The 17,101-nt window shown below is 42.1% G+C and overlaps 1 protein-coding gene across 1 annotated transcript; it reads right to left on the minus strand.

Annotated features, from left to right (window-relative positions):
* Nucleotides 1-604: 604 nt before the first annotated feature.
* Nucleotides 605-15,039, minus strand: LOC136675613 (cullin-3-like). Its single transcript, XM_066652256.1, has 16 exons — nucleotides 14,767-15,039; nucleotides 11,399-11,596; nucleotides 10,460-10,573; nucleotides 10,182-10,342; nucleotides 9,292-9,406; nucleotides 8,972-9,200; nucleotides 8,343-8,488; nucleotides 7,587-7,763; nucleotides 5,096-5,266; nucleotides 4,729-4,836; nucleotides 4,526-4,650; nucleotides 4,282-4,378; nucleotides 4,016-4,150; nucleotides 3,615-3,801; nucleotides 3,307-3,452; nucleotides 605-1,754 (listed from the first exon to the last, which is right to left on the minus strand). The coding sequence occupies exons 1-16, from the start codon at nucleotides 14,827-14,829 to the stop codon at nucleotides 1,623-1,625; spliced, it is 2,304 nt and encodes a 767-aa protein (XP_066508353.1). The 5' UTR covers nucleotides 14,830-15,039; the 3' UTR covers nucleotides 605-1,622.
* Nucleotides 15,040-17,101: the final 2,062 nt, after the last annotated feature.

A 17,101-nucleotide genomic window follows, 5' to 3' on the forward strand; every position in this document is an offset into this window, starting at 1 on the left:
ACCCTGTCTGTCTGAACCTGTATGAAATGATGAAATTTCATGATGAAAGCTTAACATGTTAGCTAAAACATGTCGACTCCCAGGTTGCAATTTCAAACAGATTCAGTGATGTTGAGGTGTGGGTTCTGAGAATTCTCAGAGAGCTCCACCCTTTCCGACCCATTGCATCAAGTTCTCGCCTCACAGTGCTATTTATCTGACAGGGGCAACGACTGAGGGAGTTACACAAAGCAGGATTTCTCATTTAGCCTTTGTCCTTTAGCAACTTCTCTGAGCTCTTATCAGGCGTTTTTGACTTTGAGCTTATTTGGAGAAACTGAGAAATCCTGCTGTGTGGAGTACACGTTATATCTTTTACTTTCCCCTCCTTTCCCCTGTATTAACTTATACATCTGAGAAATGTATGTGGACTTTTCCACAGTGCTCTAAATCTGAAACCACTCTGCAGCAAACAGGCTGTTTCTCCTAAATATACAATGAATGAACAAACATAGCTATGGTCTGTAAAAACATTCACATTTTCTTTTTTTTAAGGACAAAAAGCATGTCTTCATGCAGAAAAAGGAAGACTCAAAGCAGCAAATCCATTTATTTTTTTCCTCCTTTTTCTACATTTAATATTGATGAAAACAAGGCCCTGTACAGTCCACTTCAGTGAGTACAATAACAATTATTTTACAATTTTTACACATTGAGACATGGTGCTCCAGAAATTCCTTCTTTTACTCAAAGAAAAGAACGGAAAAAAAAATACCCTCTTACAGAACTGCATTGGAAGGACCCCTAAAAAGAAAAAAAGAAAAAAAAAAAAAAAAAAAAGAAACAAAAAGCTAATATTTAAATTTTACATTTGGCCATGCCAAAATCTGGAACAGAAAAAAACAAACACAAAAATAAAATAAAACAGATGAGACGACCAATCCACGTCTTTAATAAACCTTGAAAATGTTAATCCACCCCTCTTCAGAAAAGGCATGCTCCGAAAGCAACTACTTATGGCTCTTTGAAACCCAATAGCAACCTTGGTTTTTTAAAATCTTCTGCAGGCAGCCAATAGTGTTACACGACCTGTACAACCGACATGGTGCCACAGACTACAAACACGTTTACACCGACACTGAGGAAAACTAAACTCAAACAGAACAAATAAAATTAATCTGGGAAGGTGTATTTTTTCTGAGCTTGAATGATCTTCGGGAGCCGTACCACGCTGGACACAATCATCACTCTTCTTTTATATTTGGGCACTTTTGTTGAATTCTAGGTCAGGCTTATAGGCTTCAGCACAGTTCTCTCACAGAGACGGACCCTCGTCTGCAAGCCCAGAGCTGAATCTGATCCAGCTCTGTTGGGAGGGAGGAGGGAGGGGGGTGGCTTTGGAAGGCTTTCACTTGAAAGGAGTCCGTACAGAAGGTTAAAGTTTAACTTCGCAGTTTTCCCCAGTTGTGATGGAAAAAAACAGAACTGAAACAAAATCAGACAGAACTAAACAAAACAACAACAACAACAAAAAAAAATAAACAACCTCCCACTTCATGCGCATGACCAAGTCCCAAAAATAATGCTCTCTCTCACACTCGCTTTCACTCCACACCGGCTTTCGTTTGTAATTCACAACATGATTATGCTACGTAAGTGTACACTTTGCGGTCTTCTGGCGTTCTCGCCAAGTATTCTCTCTCAATAAGTCCTTCAATGCGCTTTTTAATGACCACTGGACTCGGGAGGAATCGTGCCCTCAGCTGCTGAGTAACCTGAGGGAAGACGAGAGGAAAATATTTAATCAGCTTTACACACCGTCTACAAATCTTTAAATAAGTATTTAAATAAGTTTTAAAAAAATATATATAATTAAACCATTAAAATAGTGAATAGTCAGCCACAGCTGTTGTGAAATGCTCTGTACAGGGGTCACATTGTTGGTAACAGGAACCAGAAGTGCCCTCTCAGAAAGGTACATGGAACAGTTAGAGCTGCAGCATGCATCTATCTTTTATAATACAGTGGAACCTCTACTAACGAGCTTTCCAAGATATGAACTGGCATTTGAATATTTTATGCCTCCACGACTCTAGAAACGAACCCGAGGCTTCTCCGAGCCGGCGGCTGGAAATGTCCACTGACCCCAATAGGCAAGTCTCCCAGCGCCCCCCAGACTTGAGTGAGCTTTTAAGATTAGCACATTGTAGCTTTAGCAATTTAGCATTAGTGTAAACAGCAGACATCGAAATTCGTGCTAAGTTAAGCCGTATCTACGCTTCGTCTCCCCACATTCACCTGCCTACTCTCCGTTATTCCCCCCACCCCCCACCTCCCGCCATACAGCCAGTGCCTGTGTTACTCCTCCAGCCAGTCGTCACGTCTTCAAGGTACCGATGTGTAACCACTTACAACTTTATTATTTCTTTTTTATTACTGTTACCACTGTATTTCTCTTTTATGTTTAGTAACGCTACATGTATTTTTTTTTTACTAATTTGAGTGTGTTGTAAACATATATCAGTGCAGCGCTGGAACGCATTAATTGCTTTTTTTTAAATGGGGAAAATTGACTTTTCCACTTACGAACCGGGTCACGGAACGCATCAAGCTCGTAGATAGAGTATCCACTGTATTTCTAAATCGGACTAAAATGTATTTAGCCCAAGTGTAATGAATGAACCGCAACCCTGAATTGGAAAAGCAGTTAAAGACAATGAATGAAAGAATGAATGAATAAGAAAAGAACTGTTTGGTGTCTGAAGGGAATATTCATGGAAGACTGGTGTTTGTTTTATTGTACACTTAAGGGAGGGAATAGTAGTTTATAACTGGTTATAACTGGGGGGGGGGGGGGGGGGGGGCGACAACCAGCAGTTTTTGTTGCCTTTTAATTTTTATTTAGCATCATTTTAAATTTTATTACATACATTTTTTTGTTATTTATTTTACTGCTTTAATAATTCTGTACTTTCCCAGTACTGTTTCTGTTAAGCACTTGCCATAGGTGATCTAACACAAGTAATGGAAGTCTACTCTGTGTCACTACATGTTTTTCTGCTGCTCACTTCTCAACTGCATTCAGAGGATGTTCACATTTGAATCGCTTTCTGAGTCATAACAGCCATGCAGCCCAGCTTGTTTACAGTCGAGGCTAGTGAAGTCTTTTAGCTATGAAACTCAGGTGGAAAACTAAAAGTAGAAAACTTCAGACACCAAACAAATCTTAGCAAATGGCTGGAGTAAAGAGAAAATGAGGTTAACCATTTTTTTCAAACTTTCACAAGTTACCCGTTTTGTGGCTTATAAATGAGTTATCATCCGTACCTCAGCTACTAGCACATTGTGCTGCATCTTCTTCCTAGACTTCATGATGCGGACGATTGCCGCTTCGATCTCGTGCTTCCTGTCATCATCCACCTTCTGCCGTGTCTCTTTCCTCTCAGGGTCTGACTCCCCCTGCTTAGCAGCGACTGCAGGATCATGAGGAAAACAGAAACAGAAAGAGAAGTACATCAAAAAAAAACATTTCAGAACACTGTGGGCTGATTTTTCAAATCGACTCCAAATGTTTTTGCATTATAACACGGTCTATGAATGAAGTATGAAAAGTTCATGTGCTGTATATGCAGTACCTGTCTGAATCTTTACTCTGTGCAGTTTGGAGGTGAACTGGTCATTCACTGTAAATACATGGCCGTTCTCAATCTCTTTAGATTTGGGTTCCTTTGTAAGAACTCGTTGTGTGGGTTTCCCACAGGCCAGAGACTGCAGTGCTCGCACCAGCTCTCGCTCTGGGATGTCTGTCTCCTGCTGAATTTCCTGTAGAAACAAGAGGGATCATGAGGAAAGTGTATGTTAAAACTGACTTGAGTTGAGTAAAAACAGCTCAAATGAAGTGTGTGCAATTTTAATTTCCTGAGATGTCCCCCAGATTATGTCTGGTCTTAAAACGCCACATCATTCAAACTGAGGCTTACTCCTGACGGTAACTGGTGCACTATGCAAAGCTGACCTCTGCAACACATGGTAATACCTCAAAGGTTGACTTCTCTCTATTGTTGAAGAGCATCAGGATTGTCATCTGGAAAGTGGAAACCTGCAGAATGTGTTTCCTAGTATTGGAGCCTGTCACCTGGGCACCTCCCACTCCCATATCTGAACCATCCTCCTGGAGACAAAGAGGTACATGCAAGTTTAGAGCCAGAGTATTATAGCTTTAACAAATTTGCCCTTGCTGGTCCATTTTCAGCTGTGTATGATGTTAGGGCTCTGGCTGATGAGCAGTTACTTCACAGATACCTTTTTGATTGGGCCGTAGAAGGTGGCATTGAGGTCTGCAGAACCCATGTGATGCTGCAATGTGAGTTGCCGGCCACTGTGTTTGGCCAAATAAAACCTGAAAAGCACAGAAAACCAGAATCACACACGCAGTGTTAAACAGCATCCAAAGCCGCTTGCATAAAAAATGAAAGCTGAATTTTGTACATATGTAATCATAGTCAAACTATATTATAATTGTGACAGGCTTAGATAGTTCACATACCTTCTAAACACTTCAAATGCATGTCTTGGCGATGGAGGGATGTTGCATTTGGGTGTGGCCGACTGAGTGGGCCAGTAACCTGTCGTCAGCACTCTTACCGTGAGGTCAACACCACCCAGAGACACCTAGAAAGAAAAATATCAAACTATCCATGATTCCTCACTTGTGTGGGTTCAGCAATGGCAGAGTGGTCTTTCTCTTACCCCTGTTGACTGCAGGTGCTGGCGGAACTCGTCCATGGTTGTGTTTGAGATGCTCATGTCCCTGAACATGCCTTCCAGTTTAGATGTGAACTGACAGCCACACTCCGTCTGCATTTCATCAGAGAGATATCAAGTTAGAAATACAAAAAAAAATGTTCCAAAGTGTGAAAGAAAACAATGTGGGTGAATATTTTATATCTACAACACCATCTGTCATAACACAATATGAGCCGAATCGCCTGATGCTGTAAGTGACAAGTCAGCCCAAATCTGTCCTGCACCCAAATACTGAGACAGATTAGGACTGGAGATGATGTGCATTACAGGTGGTGTAGCAGAATATGCTCTGGCACCCCCATCAACTTGCCTTCAGCTTTGAGATCATGTTCTTTTCAGAATCGTCAGAGACGCTCTTGTTTGTGAGAAGCCTCCTGGCCAAGTGCTGTTTGTAATAGCGCTCAAACACGTCCTTCTCCTGCATGAACCGGAACAGCACCATGGCTTTATCCAGGATAGACTCCACCTCCTGCTCTGTCAACTATGAGAGAGAAAGTCATAGAGAGAAATACTTAGTGAATTTATCTCAAAGCAAACAACACACAAAATAAATACATGCACACAAACACACACACAAGAATTTAAAAATATGGCAGTGGGAACCAAATGAGGAACTGTTAAAGCCTATAAAAACTCCTGCACAGGAAGTATATTTCTCTCTTTTCCGCTGCAAGGCCAACAGCCCAGTTAGGTTTCTTCTTCCATTTGTTTGTGTAAACATGAAGTGACTAACCGTGCCCTTCCACTGCATGGAACCTACATGACTCTACACAACTTGGCACGGCTCTTTTCCACTGGCAAATCTAGTACCTGGTCCCTGGAATTGGGTAGGTTTTCAGTCCCAGCTCACTCAAGGTTCCAATGGTGCTGAGTAGGTACTAAATGGTGATGTGTGAACCCTGCAAAGCGCTGATTGGCCAGAGCCATGTCAATCATCACAAAATGCAGAGCTCATTCAAATCCAGCACAAATTCCACTTGTAAAATCTCTTAACAGCAGCTTTCACGTTTATTTTTATCTGACAATGGTAGCTCGTGACTTTGCCTTGAGGTGTTTTGAAGAGGTTTATATGCTCCTTGGGCCAATGGCCGATGAAAATTTCTGGTGAAAGCCGAACGTGTAACAAGTAAAACTGATCTGTGAGAACTCTGGCGTGGAGCTGTTTAGTCCAAATAAAAAAAAACAACAGGCGAAGACATGATAAGTAAACAGCGCCACCGTTGTTGTGGTTTTCAAAGTCAGTGATTCCTGAGAGGTTTTTCGACGTCACCAGCTCAATTTTGCGGAAGAGCCCTGCCAGTGGAAACCTACAAGCTTTAAGTGAGCTGAGCTGAACCATGTCGAGTCGAGTCATGTAGAGCCGAACCCATGCAGCTCTCAGCATGGTTAGCTAACTATACGTAAGAATACTGACTAAGAACTGTTTGTAAGTGATTTCTTCTAAACTCTTACAATCTTTGCTCATAATGGTTCAGACCTGCAGTGTAAAACAGGCTAGTTTGACTCCTGGCTGTCTAACATTTCTCTGCATGCGCTGCAGGTAGGTGTTGCAGTTTCACAGCTCCAGGGACCTGAAGGTTGTGGGTTTGATTCCCGCTCCGGGTGACTGTCTGTGAGGAGTGTGGTGTGTTCTCCCTGTGTCTGCGTGGGTTTCCTCCGGGTGACTGTCTGTGAGGAGCGTGGTGTGTTCTCCCTGTGTCTGCGTGGGTTTCCTCAGGGTGACTGTCTGTGAGGAGCGTGGTGTGTTCTCCCTGTGTCTGCGTGGGTTTCCTCAGGGTGACTGTCTGTGAGGAGCGTGGTGTGTTCTCCCTGTGTCTGCGTGGGTTTCCTCCGGGTGACTGTCTGTGAGGAGCGTGGTGTGTTCTCCCTGTGTCTGCGTGGGTTTCCTCCGGGTGACTGTCTGTGAGGAGCGTGGTGTGTTCTCCCTGTGTCTGCGTGGGTTTCCTCCGGGTGACTGTCTGTGAGGAGTGTGGTGTGTTCTCCCTGTGTCTGCGTGGGTTTCCTCCGGGTGACTGTCTGTGAGGAGCGTGGTGTGTTCTCCCTGTGTCTGCGTGGGTTTCCTCCGGGTGACTGTCTGTGAGGAGCGTGGTGTGTTCTCCCTGTGTCTGCGTGGGTTTCCTCCAGGTGACTGTCTGTGAGGAGTGTGGTGTGTTCTCCCTGTGTCTGCGTGGGTTTCCTCAGGGTGACTGTCTGTGAGGAGTGTGGTGTGTTCTCCCTGTGTCTGCGTGGGTTTCCTCAGGGTGACTGTCTGTGAGGAGCGTGGTGTGTTCTCCCTGTGTCTGAGTGGGTTTCCTCCGGGTGACTGTCTGTGAAAAGTGTGGTGTGTTCTCCCTGTGTCTGCGTGGGTTTCCTCCGGGTGACTGTCTGTGAAAAGTGTGGTGTGTTCTCCCCGTGTCTGCGTGGGTTTCCTCCGGGTGCTCTGGTTTCCTCCCACAGTCCAAAAACACGTTGGTAGGTGGACTGGTTACTCAAAAGTATCCGTAGGTGTGAGTGTGTGAGTGAATGTGTGAGTGTGTGTAGCCCTGTGAAGGACTTGGACATCCTCTGGGGTGTGTTCCTGCCTTGCACCCAGTGGTTCTGGGTGGGATCCTCAACTGGATAAGCGTTTACAGACAATGAATGAATGCTTCTCTACAATTAACTACCTAACAGGCCTAACTACCTTAGGATCTGACTCTCAGGCATTGTATGTTGAAATTTCAGCTTCAGCTTAGTCGTCACATGACGCCCTTTACACAAATTCAGGGAAGAAGTTGTAATTCCTTGTGTTTTGCATCAATAAACACATAATGCTGACTCACTCCCTTCACACCCTTCTTCAGCTTGTCGTCGATGAATAGGGAGAGGTACTCGGGCGAGCGAGGATTCAGATTGAGGAAGTACTCAAAGTCCCCTGCTATGGTCTGTTTAAACAGGCGGTCGTTATTGAAGGACTCCTGCAGGAACCGGTCGAAGCGAGACTTTAAGTCCAATAATCCCTGAATAAAAGAAAGAGCATAGAGTCACCTCAGCAGTACACTTAATCCATCGCCTAAGATTTCTACAGTTCCAGGTGGTTTACTGGACTGTTCAAAGTCACAGCCATCTCTTTATTTCCAGCCAAAAAAGGAATCAGATTCAACTTTCGACACAAAGTATATCATATCATATCAATCTTTTTAATATGTCTGTTCTTTACTGTTGTTCACCTTACTGCCAGTCTTTATTCTACAACTTAATGTCCTCAGAAAAAAAAAGCTGCTCCAAAAGCCGGTGCTGACTTAAGGTCAACTGAGAAATAGAGGAAGAAAAAACATATTCAATACGTTTGATATTACTTTGATCATAAGCAGAATCTGTATCCAACATTTAAAACTGAACTTTGAAAATCCTTGCAGAGATGAAATTAAGCTTCCCAAAAAGCATGCAAGCTATAGTAAAAGACAGAGGGTTAGAGACAGCGCTGAATACAATTTTAAATTGTATTCTTCTAATTTAAGTTAAATCATTTTTCAGAATTATTCCTGACACTCATTACTGTAACCAATTTACTGTAAATCTGGGATGATTGCTTGTACCTGGATGTAATCAACAGGGTTCTTGCCCTCTCCCTCCTCAGACACCAGAGCCTTGCCCTGCTCCCGTAAGTAGGAACTCATACATTCACACATAGTCTTCAGTCCATTTGGCACCCTGCTGAACAGCTTATACATACACGCCAGGTCTACACATGGGGAAAAAATAGAATTTGTATTATAATAATGTAACATAATTTACATTTACGGTGGCTTAGTGGTGAGCACGTTCGCCTCTCAGCGCTGGGATCTTGGGTTCAAGTCCCATCTGGGTGGAGTTTCCATGTTCTCCCAGTGTCTGCGTGGGTTTCCTCCCACAGTCCAAAAACACGGAGGTTAGGTGAAATGGCTTCTGTAATAACTGTCCTGGTGTGAGTGAATGTGTGTGTATGTGAATGAATGTCTGTGTGTGCGCCCAGATATGGATTGGCGCTATGTCCTGGGTGAAGCCCTAGTGCCCGATGCAGTCCTCCAGCGTTCTGAGCAGAGTGGATTTTAAAGCTTCCTTGGGTGTCTAGAAAGGCACTATATAAGTGTATTGTACTGTACTGTAGATGCAACATATATCCATTATATGTTATACATTATTTCATACGTTTTATAAGAATGGGGTTTTATTTTAATGATCATACCTTCCGTCTTCCCGTTCTTCAGCATATGAACGAGGCCCGAGTTCTCCATCTCTACAATGGTCTTCATGTGCTTGGAGATGAGTTCCCGCTCCACCACTTTCACGATAGGCTCCTCTGTCGATTTATCCAGGCAGTGCATCACTCGCTCAATCTCTTCGTTTATCCTTGCTTCAACTTTCTTTATGTACACGCTCGCACTGTTCTCTGCCAAAAACTTCTGACTCTCCATCTGACGACACAGAACGTAAAATCCATCATGAATTGTCCATGCACTCTAATCTGGTGATATGTCATACAAACCTGGTGAGAGCTCAACAAACCTGAAAGAACTCTGCAGACATTTCTAAGAACGGTGCCTCAAAGTCTTCTTCATAAACCGACCGGCCTTCGAGGCCTAAGATCATTAACATCTGGCAGGCGTTGCGTATGGCCCCTCTGATGAAGGAAAAACATTCTTTCAAAACTTTGCATGTGCTGCACTGCCTGTATCTTTAACATATCCCATGGTTTCTGTAAAATGCTGCATTGCTTTTTCCAGAATGTGATAAATAAGAGTAAAAATCTAAGGGTGTGTTTAAACTTGTCATACTTCATGAGACTAAAACGAACCCTGCGAATGCTCTGTTAGTGAAGATCATTAAAAGTAAATATGAATTAAGAGTAAATATGAATGCTTCCTTTCCAACTCTGGTCCGCACGCACCAGAGTTGGAAGGAAGCAGTCAGGTGTCAGGTGGGTCTCTGTCCTTTTCTAAACAAACTATGTTGTGCTGTGTGTCAAGCATGAACACAGTACAAACCAAACAAAGGACGTGAATTCACAAGATGTGACAGTGAACATGCAGAGAGCACAAAGCGCTGAAAAAAGCGCAGTTTTGACTCCTTTATCCATTTGCTGTGTTACACCACCCAAACATGTATTAAGCCCAGTGCGGGGCGCTGTTTTGAAGACTGACTCACTAATAATACGTCATAAGTAATCGTGAATGTGTCAGTGTGAACGTTAAGCAAACCACGACTAAAATGTAACAAGGGAGATCCAAAATACATTAGATTTCTCACTCCAATGCAAATATAAACAAGTAAACTTCAGACATTGGCAGATCTTGACTGGCCAATTCTTTAACTAGCACAAAAAATGTCTAAATTAAATGTGAGAAAATCAAGACATAACGGCTTTCATTAAAAATAAAACCATGCAAAGATCTTACCTATCCACCACCTCTCCCTTCCTCTCTCGGGCAATCATGTCTAGCAGCGTTTGTCTCAGATGGTCCCGTATGCAGCCATAACGAACCACCTGGTCCCGAAATATGATGAGACCTAAATTATAGACATTTTCAACGTTGTTCTGCTGCACATACACTCGGTCCTGGAGTGGGAACGACAGAGAGAGAGAGAGAGATTTAGAGATATATCAATTACTCTCACAGTCACAGCCTATAAATGAAAGCAAAAGCCCTAAGGGCAGACAATGAGAGGAACTCACCATGTACATCAGGATATCTCTGATCATCACCATCGCTGTCTGGTGGTCATTCCAGGCTTGGTTTAAAGTTTGAAGAAAGTTGTTGTTCAAAGAGTTTAATACATCATCCCGCACCTTTCAGAGATAAAAGACATCTACATTAACCAAATATCACACTGTAAACCGAAACGCATCCAAGCAGTCTTTATGAAGAGTGGATTGGGTTATTCATCCACTCCTTACACAGCTCCATAAAAAAAAAAGCAGTGATCATTAGAATGGTCAGACACATGAGCATCAGGTCACCTCCGCATGGGACATGCGTCAAAAATGTATTTGGGAAATATGACATGAGTCATGCTGAGGACCTGTCAAATCAACTGAATTCTTTATTAAAGCAGAAAGAGTGGACCTTGTCTAGACTGGGGAAGGCTCGGGGCTATGTACAGCAGTAGATCCAACATTTGAGGAAAACACTAAGTGTTCAATTTTATAAAATATCATTCATACTATTTATTTTTCCCTTTTTTTAATCTTTACAGTGGGTGAGTTATAATCTAACTGCATCAAAATAGATGACTGTTTGCATTACCAATCTTCCAGCCCTGCTTTGATGGAAGACCATGCTTTTTTCACAGACTGACATAAACACTTTACCCTTTAATTTCCCAGAAACCCCAGAAAAGCAGGAACCTACAAGCATCAAAACATACGGTTTCCTCACTATAATTCCACCGCAAAGACAAATCGTGCCTTTAGGAAAAAGGTAAAAGGACGAAACTTCAGTGAACTGCAGTTTACAGAGGAGGCACCACCATATCTCTTCCCACTGAAACCAGCCAACAAAGCAGGTCCAGGCACCTGCAGATCTGCTTAATACAACATTAACAGACTATTCACAACGCCGGTGGATAGTTGTTTCTCATTTTAATAAGCTCAGTCTCTGCTCCACTCTCTTACTTTGTTGATGAGGTGCTCTGTGACGACCTCCCGCAGGCCCGTATAGAGCTTCTCGCCGTGTTTGTGTAACACCATGGTGTAAGCGTTCCTATACAGCTCCTCAAAGCTCAGGCCACTGTTATTCTTCCTCTGGATCTCCTGGATGGCATTTTTCAGGAGGTCCCAGATGTTGTTGACGTACTTCTCGTCCATCGTCATCTGGGAGATGAGAGTGAGTGTTTATTAAATTAGTTTTGAAATACAACTTTGCCCTAAACATCTTTTATTACTATCAATCCATTAGTTTTATTACGTAGTTTTATTAATATCAATCCATTCTCCTGGGTTAACCCTAACTCAGGACACTTTTAACCAAGAGACAAAACTCATATCAATCTTCATCTAAACAATCAGAGCGTTTACATTTCAGATTACCCTCAATTGCACCGAATTTCAGAAAGAAATCCAGATCCAGGATTCAAGGGCACAGCAGTTAAAGTCCTAACAGCCCTGTTATACAACTGTAAAAGATATTATCCAACCTGGCTCACTATTTTTTTCTAAAGTTGCCCTTGAGGTGTAACTGTATCAGAGCCTCTGATTTAGAAAAGCTATTACTGCCTCTAAACAGTAGTGTCTCTGCGTGTAATGCAGTCTGATATTCTACTCTGGCATATCTTGGTATTGCTTTGCCATTTTAGCACTATGTTTAGTTGATTGATATTGAGTACAAGCCCTGCAACTTAATTCTGTTAACTGTCCAGAACCTGACAGATATCTGCTGTATGCGCCATGCCTTAGGTGCTTCAGATTGGTTAAAAACTTTTCTGTAACGTACTTTCTTAATGGTTTGCAACTCTAACACAAAACAAGCTCAGTCACGTTTGCCAGACATTCTTTTAACAGAGAAGCAGCCCTCCAGAAACAAACATTCATTAACTTTACTAATGATAACATTGTCATCTGATACTGTATTATATTAAATAATAACTGTCATGTTACATCAATATTACCCTGCTCTAAGGCCTACACCCAAAGCACATCTGATTGTAAAGCACCTAAAACTTCCTCTCGGTATAGTGTAACAGTATGTCATAAAAACATGACCCACTTAAAGATCTACAGTGAGCTGTATCACATAAAATGCGACCTGATCCCATCTAGTTAGTTTTCTGTTCTTATGCAGCAGCAAAGGGACCTGAAATATGAATATAAAAGCCAAAGGAAATGCTTAGTACGTTATATAAAACAGTAGAAGTCTGTGCGAAAAGGTGTGATTATTTTTTCAGGTAAAATACCTGGGATTGCTTCAGGTGAAATATTGTGAAATCCACCAGTCTGAGAGCAAAGAGGAGATTTGTCACACTGACAAATACATTCAGTTCTAGATCGGTGCAGACATGTGTATCTTAAATTTAAATACAAATAGAGTGGCACACTGGGGCAACAGGTGGAAATGCTGCCGGAGTCCAGGGGTTGTGGGTTAGAAGCCCGTTTCGGGTCACTATCTTTGAAGAATATGGTGTGAGGGTTTCCTCCCACAGTCCAGAAACACAAGCTTGGATGACTGATTATCCAAAAGTGAAACTGTCCACAGGTGTGAGTGTGTGAGTGGATGATGCCCTGTAATGGACTGGCACCCTGTCTAGGCTGTGTTCCTGCCTTGAACCCAGTGATCCGGGGAAGGCTCTAGACCTACCGCTATGAATAAACAGAAGTTTCATACTGTTAATGTGTGGCAATTACAATTCAATTCTATTGCAGCAGAAACTCATGTTAATTATATTTGCAATTCTAAATTAATGACGGATTTCATAGATTTTGTCAATATGCCAGCCTAATTCAATTGTTCAGATGTAAAAAAATGTATTAAGGAACCAGCTTGGACATCTTTACAGTGGTTTGTTCAGATGAACTTGCTTTACTGTCTTCACAAAAGAGGACAATCTAACTAAATCATTTCAGTGATTCTGTTGCTTCATTCATAAATTAAGGTTTGACAAGGAAACCAATTAACTGAGATACAAGGTTTGATGGATTTCTATGCAAAATGACCAATGAACAAGCGCCTCTTCTGAGTTTTTATATGTAAAGTGGCTGATTAAAAAAGAGACTACTGTACAAACGCTAACCGATTTTTTTTTAAAAGTTTTATATGAATTTAATCCACAGATATCTGCTTCTCACTGACAACACTGAAATATTCTCAAGCTGTAAGACTGTCAAGAACGGGCATTTCCCATCTGATCATAGTGAATGGACTTGAAGATGATAGTTTAATCATTATGCAGAACATTCAGGTTAAATATCGATATATAATTGTGACTTATTTTGATACTGAGTGGTATCAATACAACCCAGCACTAATCTACAGATCCCAACCATTTCTGTTAACGGACGATAGAGCTGGCCTCTTGTGTCTCTAGATGTCCAGGAACATTAATGTTAACATTAAGGGACAAATTGAATTTTTAAAATGCAAGAATGACTATTAACGTTTTATTTTCACATAAATTAATTGGAGCTTTGGTATGACCTTCGTATAAAGCCTGCTAATGGACTAGCCTCTTTATTAACATTTCAGCAACACAATACAAACGAGGGCCAAACATATTAACCTTAATGCTAGTTGCGGCGAGTAAAATCTTTAAATTAGTAAATTGTACAACAAATAACTTAATTTCTAGGAGAACACATCATTTTTAGTTCTAATTGTATCATTCTGGTTAGTCTTGGATTGGTGACAACATCAGTTAGCTTCTTATTTACCAGCTTCTTATACGAATTTTCCGTTCCACCTTAAATGATGCAGCAGCTACATTCGGTTCACTTGTTTTATGCGTTATAAAGTATGTATTTTTCCATTATTTGCAGTACAAATACAAGCAGAATACTCCTTTTACTAGCCACATTAATATACCAATTTTCCGTTCCACCTTAAATTGGTAGAGTTACATGTACGTTTAAGGTGGAAAGGAAAATGCGACTAATAAGATTGGTGGCTTTAAAATTAGTTTTCATACCACAAATACGAACATGAAAGACAACACGTTTGTGCTGTAACTCAGCAAAAATACAAAACAGAGAAATTGTGCTTATATGCCATGCTCTTTTTTCGAAGTTTCGAGTTCCACCTTAAATAGTGCAGCAGTTACAGTGGCTACTTAAGGTGGAAAGGAACGTTTAATTAAGTTGTTTTTTATTATGTATATATAAACTCATTTTAAAATCAAGTACTCGTGTACTTGCTTTGAAACATCTGGCGCTATACTGTAACAGCTGCAGCATTTACGTTGGAACGGGAAACTTGAATAAGAAGCCAACTTCATCCTCGGCGCTCGAGTGAAGGCGTCGCCGGCAACGGGGCTCCGTTTTCAGTGTGTACTCACAGGAAAGGCTCGTATCCTCATCTTGGTGTCCTTTTTGGTGCCGCCTTTGCTGAGATTGGACATTTTTGGCTGCTAATTCTCCGCTCACATGAAAGTTTTGTTCTGTAAAAGGATGGAGGAGAGTAAGTGTCTTTAATTGTGAGGAGATTTCTGTAGTTCTGGACTTGTTGACAAACGCCTGATGGCTCAGCTCTGCTTCTCTCAATGATGGCGGACTGTATAGAATCACATTCACATCAACAAACGCGAGAGGAGCTGAGCTGAGCTCACACAGCTTCACTGCAGCCTCTCGATGGAGCAAGTTATCTCCTAAACTCAAAGTAGTGTCCCTTTATAAATCAAAGGTCTAGAAATATAGCAGCATTACTTTTCTGAAAATCTTTACAAAAAATGTTGGAATACGGCTGTGAGGATTTGATTGCATCCAGCCACAAGAGCATCAGTGAACCAGAGCATCAGTACCCCTGATGTAGGATGAATATTTTCTCATTCTGTTATGCAAGTGGTCATACTCTGGGATCACCCTTAAAAATATAACTACCACCAGTTTGAAAAATAAAAGTACAAGAAAAGCTATTAATATGAACAGTTTACGCTGTCAATCTCAGTCATTTTTCATCTCAAACTTTATTAATTCCCTATTCAAACATTTTTTTTAATGTATACCATTTTATGTAATTTTGAAAGTGTTACAACTTTTAAAATTAGAAGTGGCTGACCCATGGTTACCACTCATCTCCCTGTGATCCATAGCTTCTAATTGGACATGGTATCTTCTGTAGTCTTTACACAGCTGTAGGTGCTGTTGGGTTTCAGACTGTCCTTATAAAGCTTTTCTGTGATTTGTTATACTAGGCTACTGCTTTGGGTTTGATGAGTCTGAAGCAGTTTTTTCTCAGATTCTCCTCAAATTGTTTGGACCACTTCTCTTTTGGTACCGCTCTTTGGACCACTCTTCAGGGCTCTTCCTTCAGGAAACAGTATCACGCTGGTGTTCATTCTGAAAATGTGACCAAACTCTCTGAGTATTTCCTTTTGGATTAACACATTGTAGTTGTGGTTAATGTTGCAGCTTATCCAAATGATTTCATTTTGAAAGTGGTTGTAGCATGAGACCTCCAGGATCTGCCACAAAGCATTCATTCATTATCTGTAACCCTTATCCAGTTCAGGGTCGCGGTGGGTCCAGAGCCTACCTGGAATCATTGGGCGCAAGGCAGGAATACACCCTGGAGGGGGCGCCAGTCCTTCACAGGGCAACACACACACACACACACACACATTCACACCTATGGACACTTTTGAGTCGCCAATCCACCTACCAACATGTGTTTTTGGACTGTGGGAGGAAACCGGAGCACCTGGAGGAAACCCACGCAGACACAGAGAGAACACACCACACTCCTCACAGACAGTCACCCGGACGAAACCCACACAGACATGGGGAGAACACACCACACTCCTCACAGACAGTCACCCGGAAGAAACACACGCAGACACAGGGAGAACACCCCAAACTCCTCACAGACAGTCACCCGGAAACCCACACAGACACAGAGAGAACACACCACACTCCTCACAGACAGTCACCCGGAGGAAACCCACGCAGACACAGAGAGAACACACCACACTCCTCACAGACAGTCACTCGGAGGAAACCCACGCAGACACAGAGAGAACACACCACACTCCTCACAGACAGTCACCCGGAGTGGGAATGGAACCCACAACCTCCAGGTCCCTGGAGCTGTGTGACTGCTACACTACATGCTGCTCCACTGTGCCGCCCTGTTCATAAAGCAAGTGGGGCAAATATTGGTGTTGAGGGAGATATAGACAGTTTAACGTACATTACTGGGCCATAACATTGTGCATCTTCACAAAATGAGGCTAATATTGTAGAGGCTAAAAAGTTGTGATAAACACATATTGAGGAGTACACAAGACAATATTGAATTCTGACTGTTAATCTGATAAACTGTCACTGTGTAGCTCTGATGCCAATTTTTTAAAATGTATATTTACACTTATATAGCGCCTTTCTGGATACCCAAGGACGCTTTACAATCAACACTGCTCAGAGCGCCATTCCACTCAACACACATTCCACACACACACACTGGTGAGAAGCGTCAGGCAAACATGCACAGCATACTTTGAACCAGGAACAACCGTCTGTCTACCTGGAGAACTGCATTGGGCACTAGGGCTTCACCCAGGATAGAGCACCAATCCATATCTGGGCACACACATATTCACTCCCACAAACTCATTCACTCACAACAGGACAGTTATTACAGAAGCCCATTCACCTAACCTCCATGTTTTTGGACTG

Source organism: Hoplias malabaricus, chromosome X1 (assembly GCF_029633855.1).
Source record: "Hoplias malabaricus isolate fHopMal1 chromosome X1, fHopMal1.hap1, whole genome shotgun sequence".
Classification (NCBI taxonomy): domain Eukaryota; kingdom Metazoa; phylum Chordata; class Actinopteri; order Characiformes; family Erythrinidae; genus Hoplias; species Hoplias malabaricus.

Excerpts from the sequence above, each read along its gene's own strand:
- LOC136675613 (XM_066652256.1), bottom strand. The coding sequence starts at position 14,829 with ATGTCCAATCTCAGCAAAGGCGGCACCAAAAAGGACACCAAGATGAGG. Across the intron at positions 11,597-14,766 it reads TGAGGATACGAGCCTTTCCT|ATGACGATGGACGAGAAGTA; the intron begins GTGAGTACACAC and ends CTCATCTCCCAG. Across the intron at positions 4,651-4,728 it reads AGCACCTGCAGTCAACAGGG|GTGTCTCTGGGTGGTGTTGA; the intron begins GTAAGAGAAAGA and ends TTTTCTTTCTAG.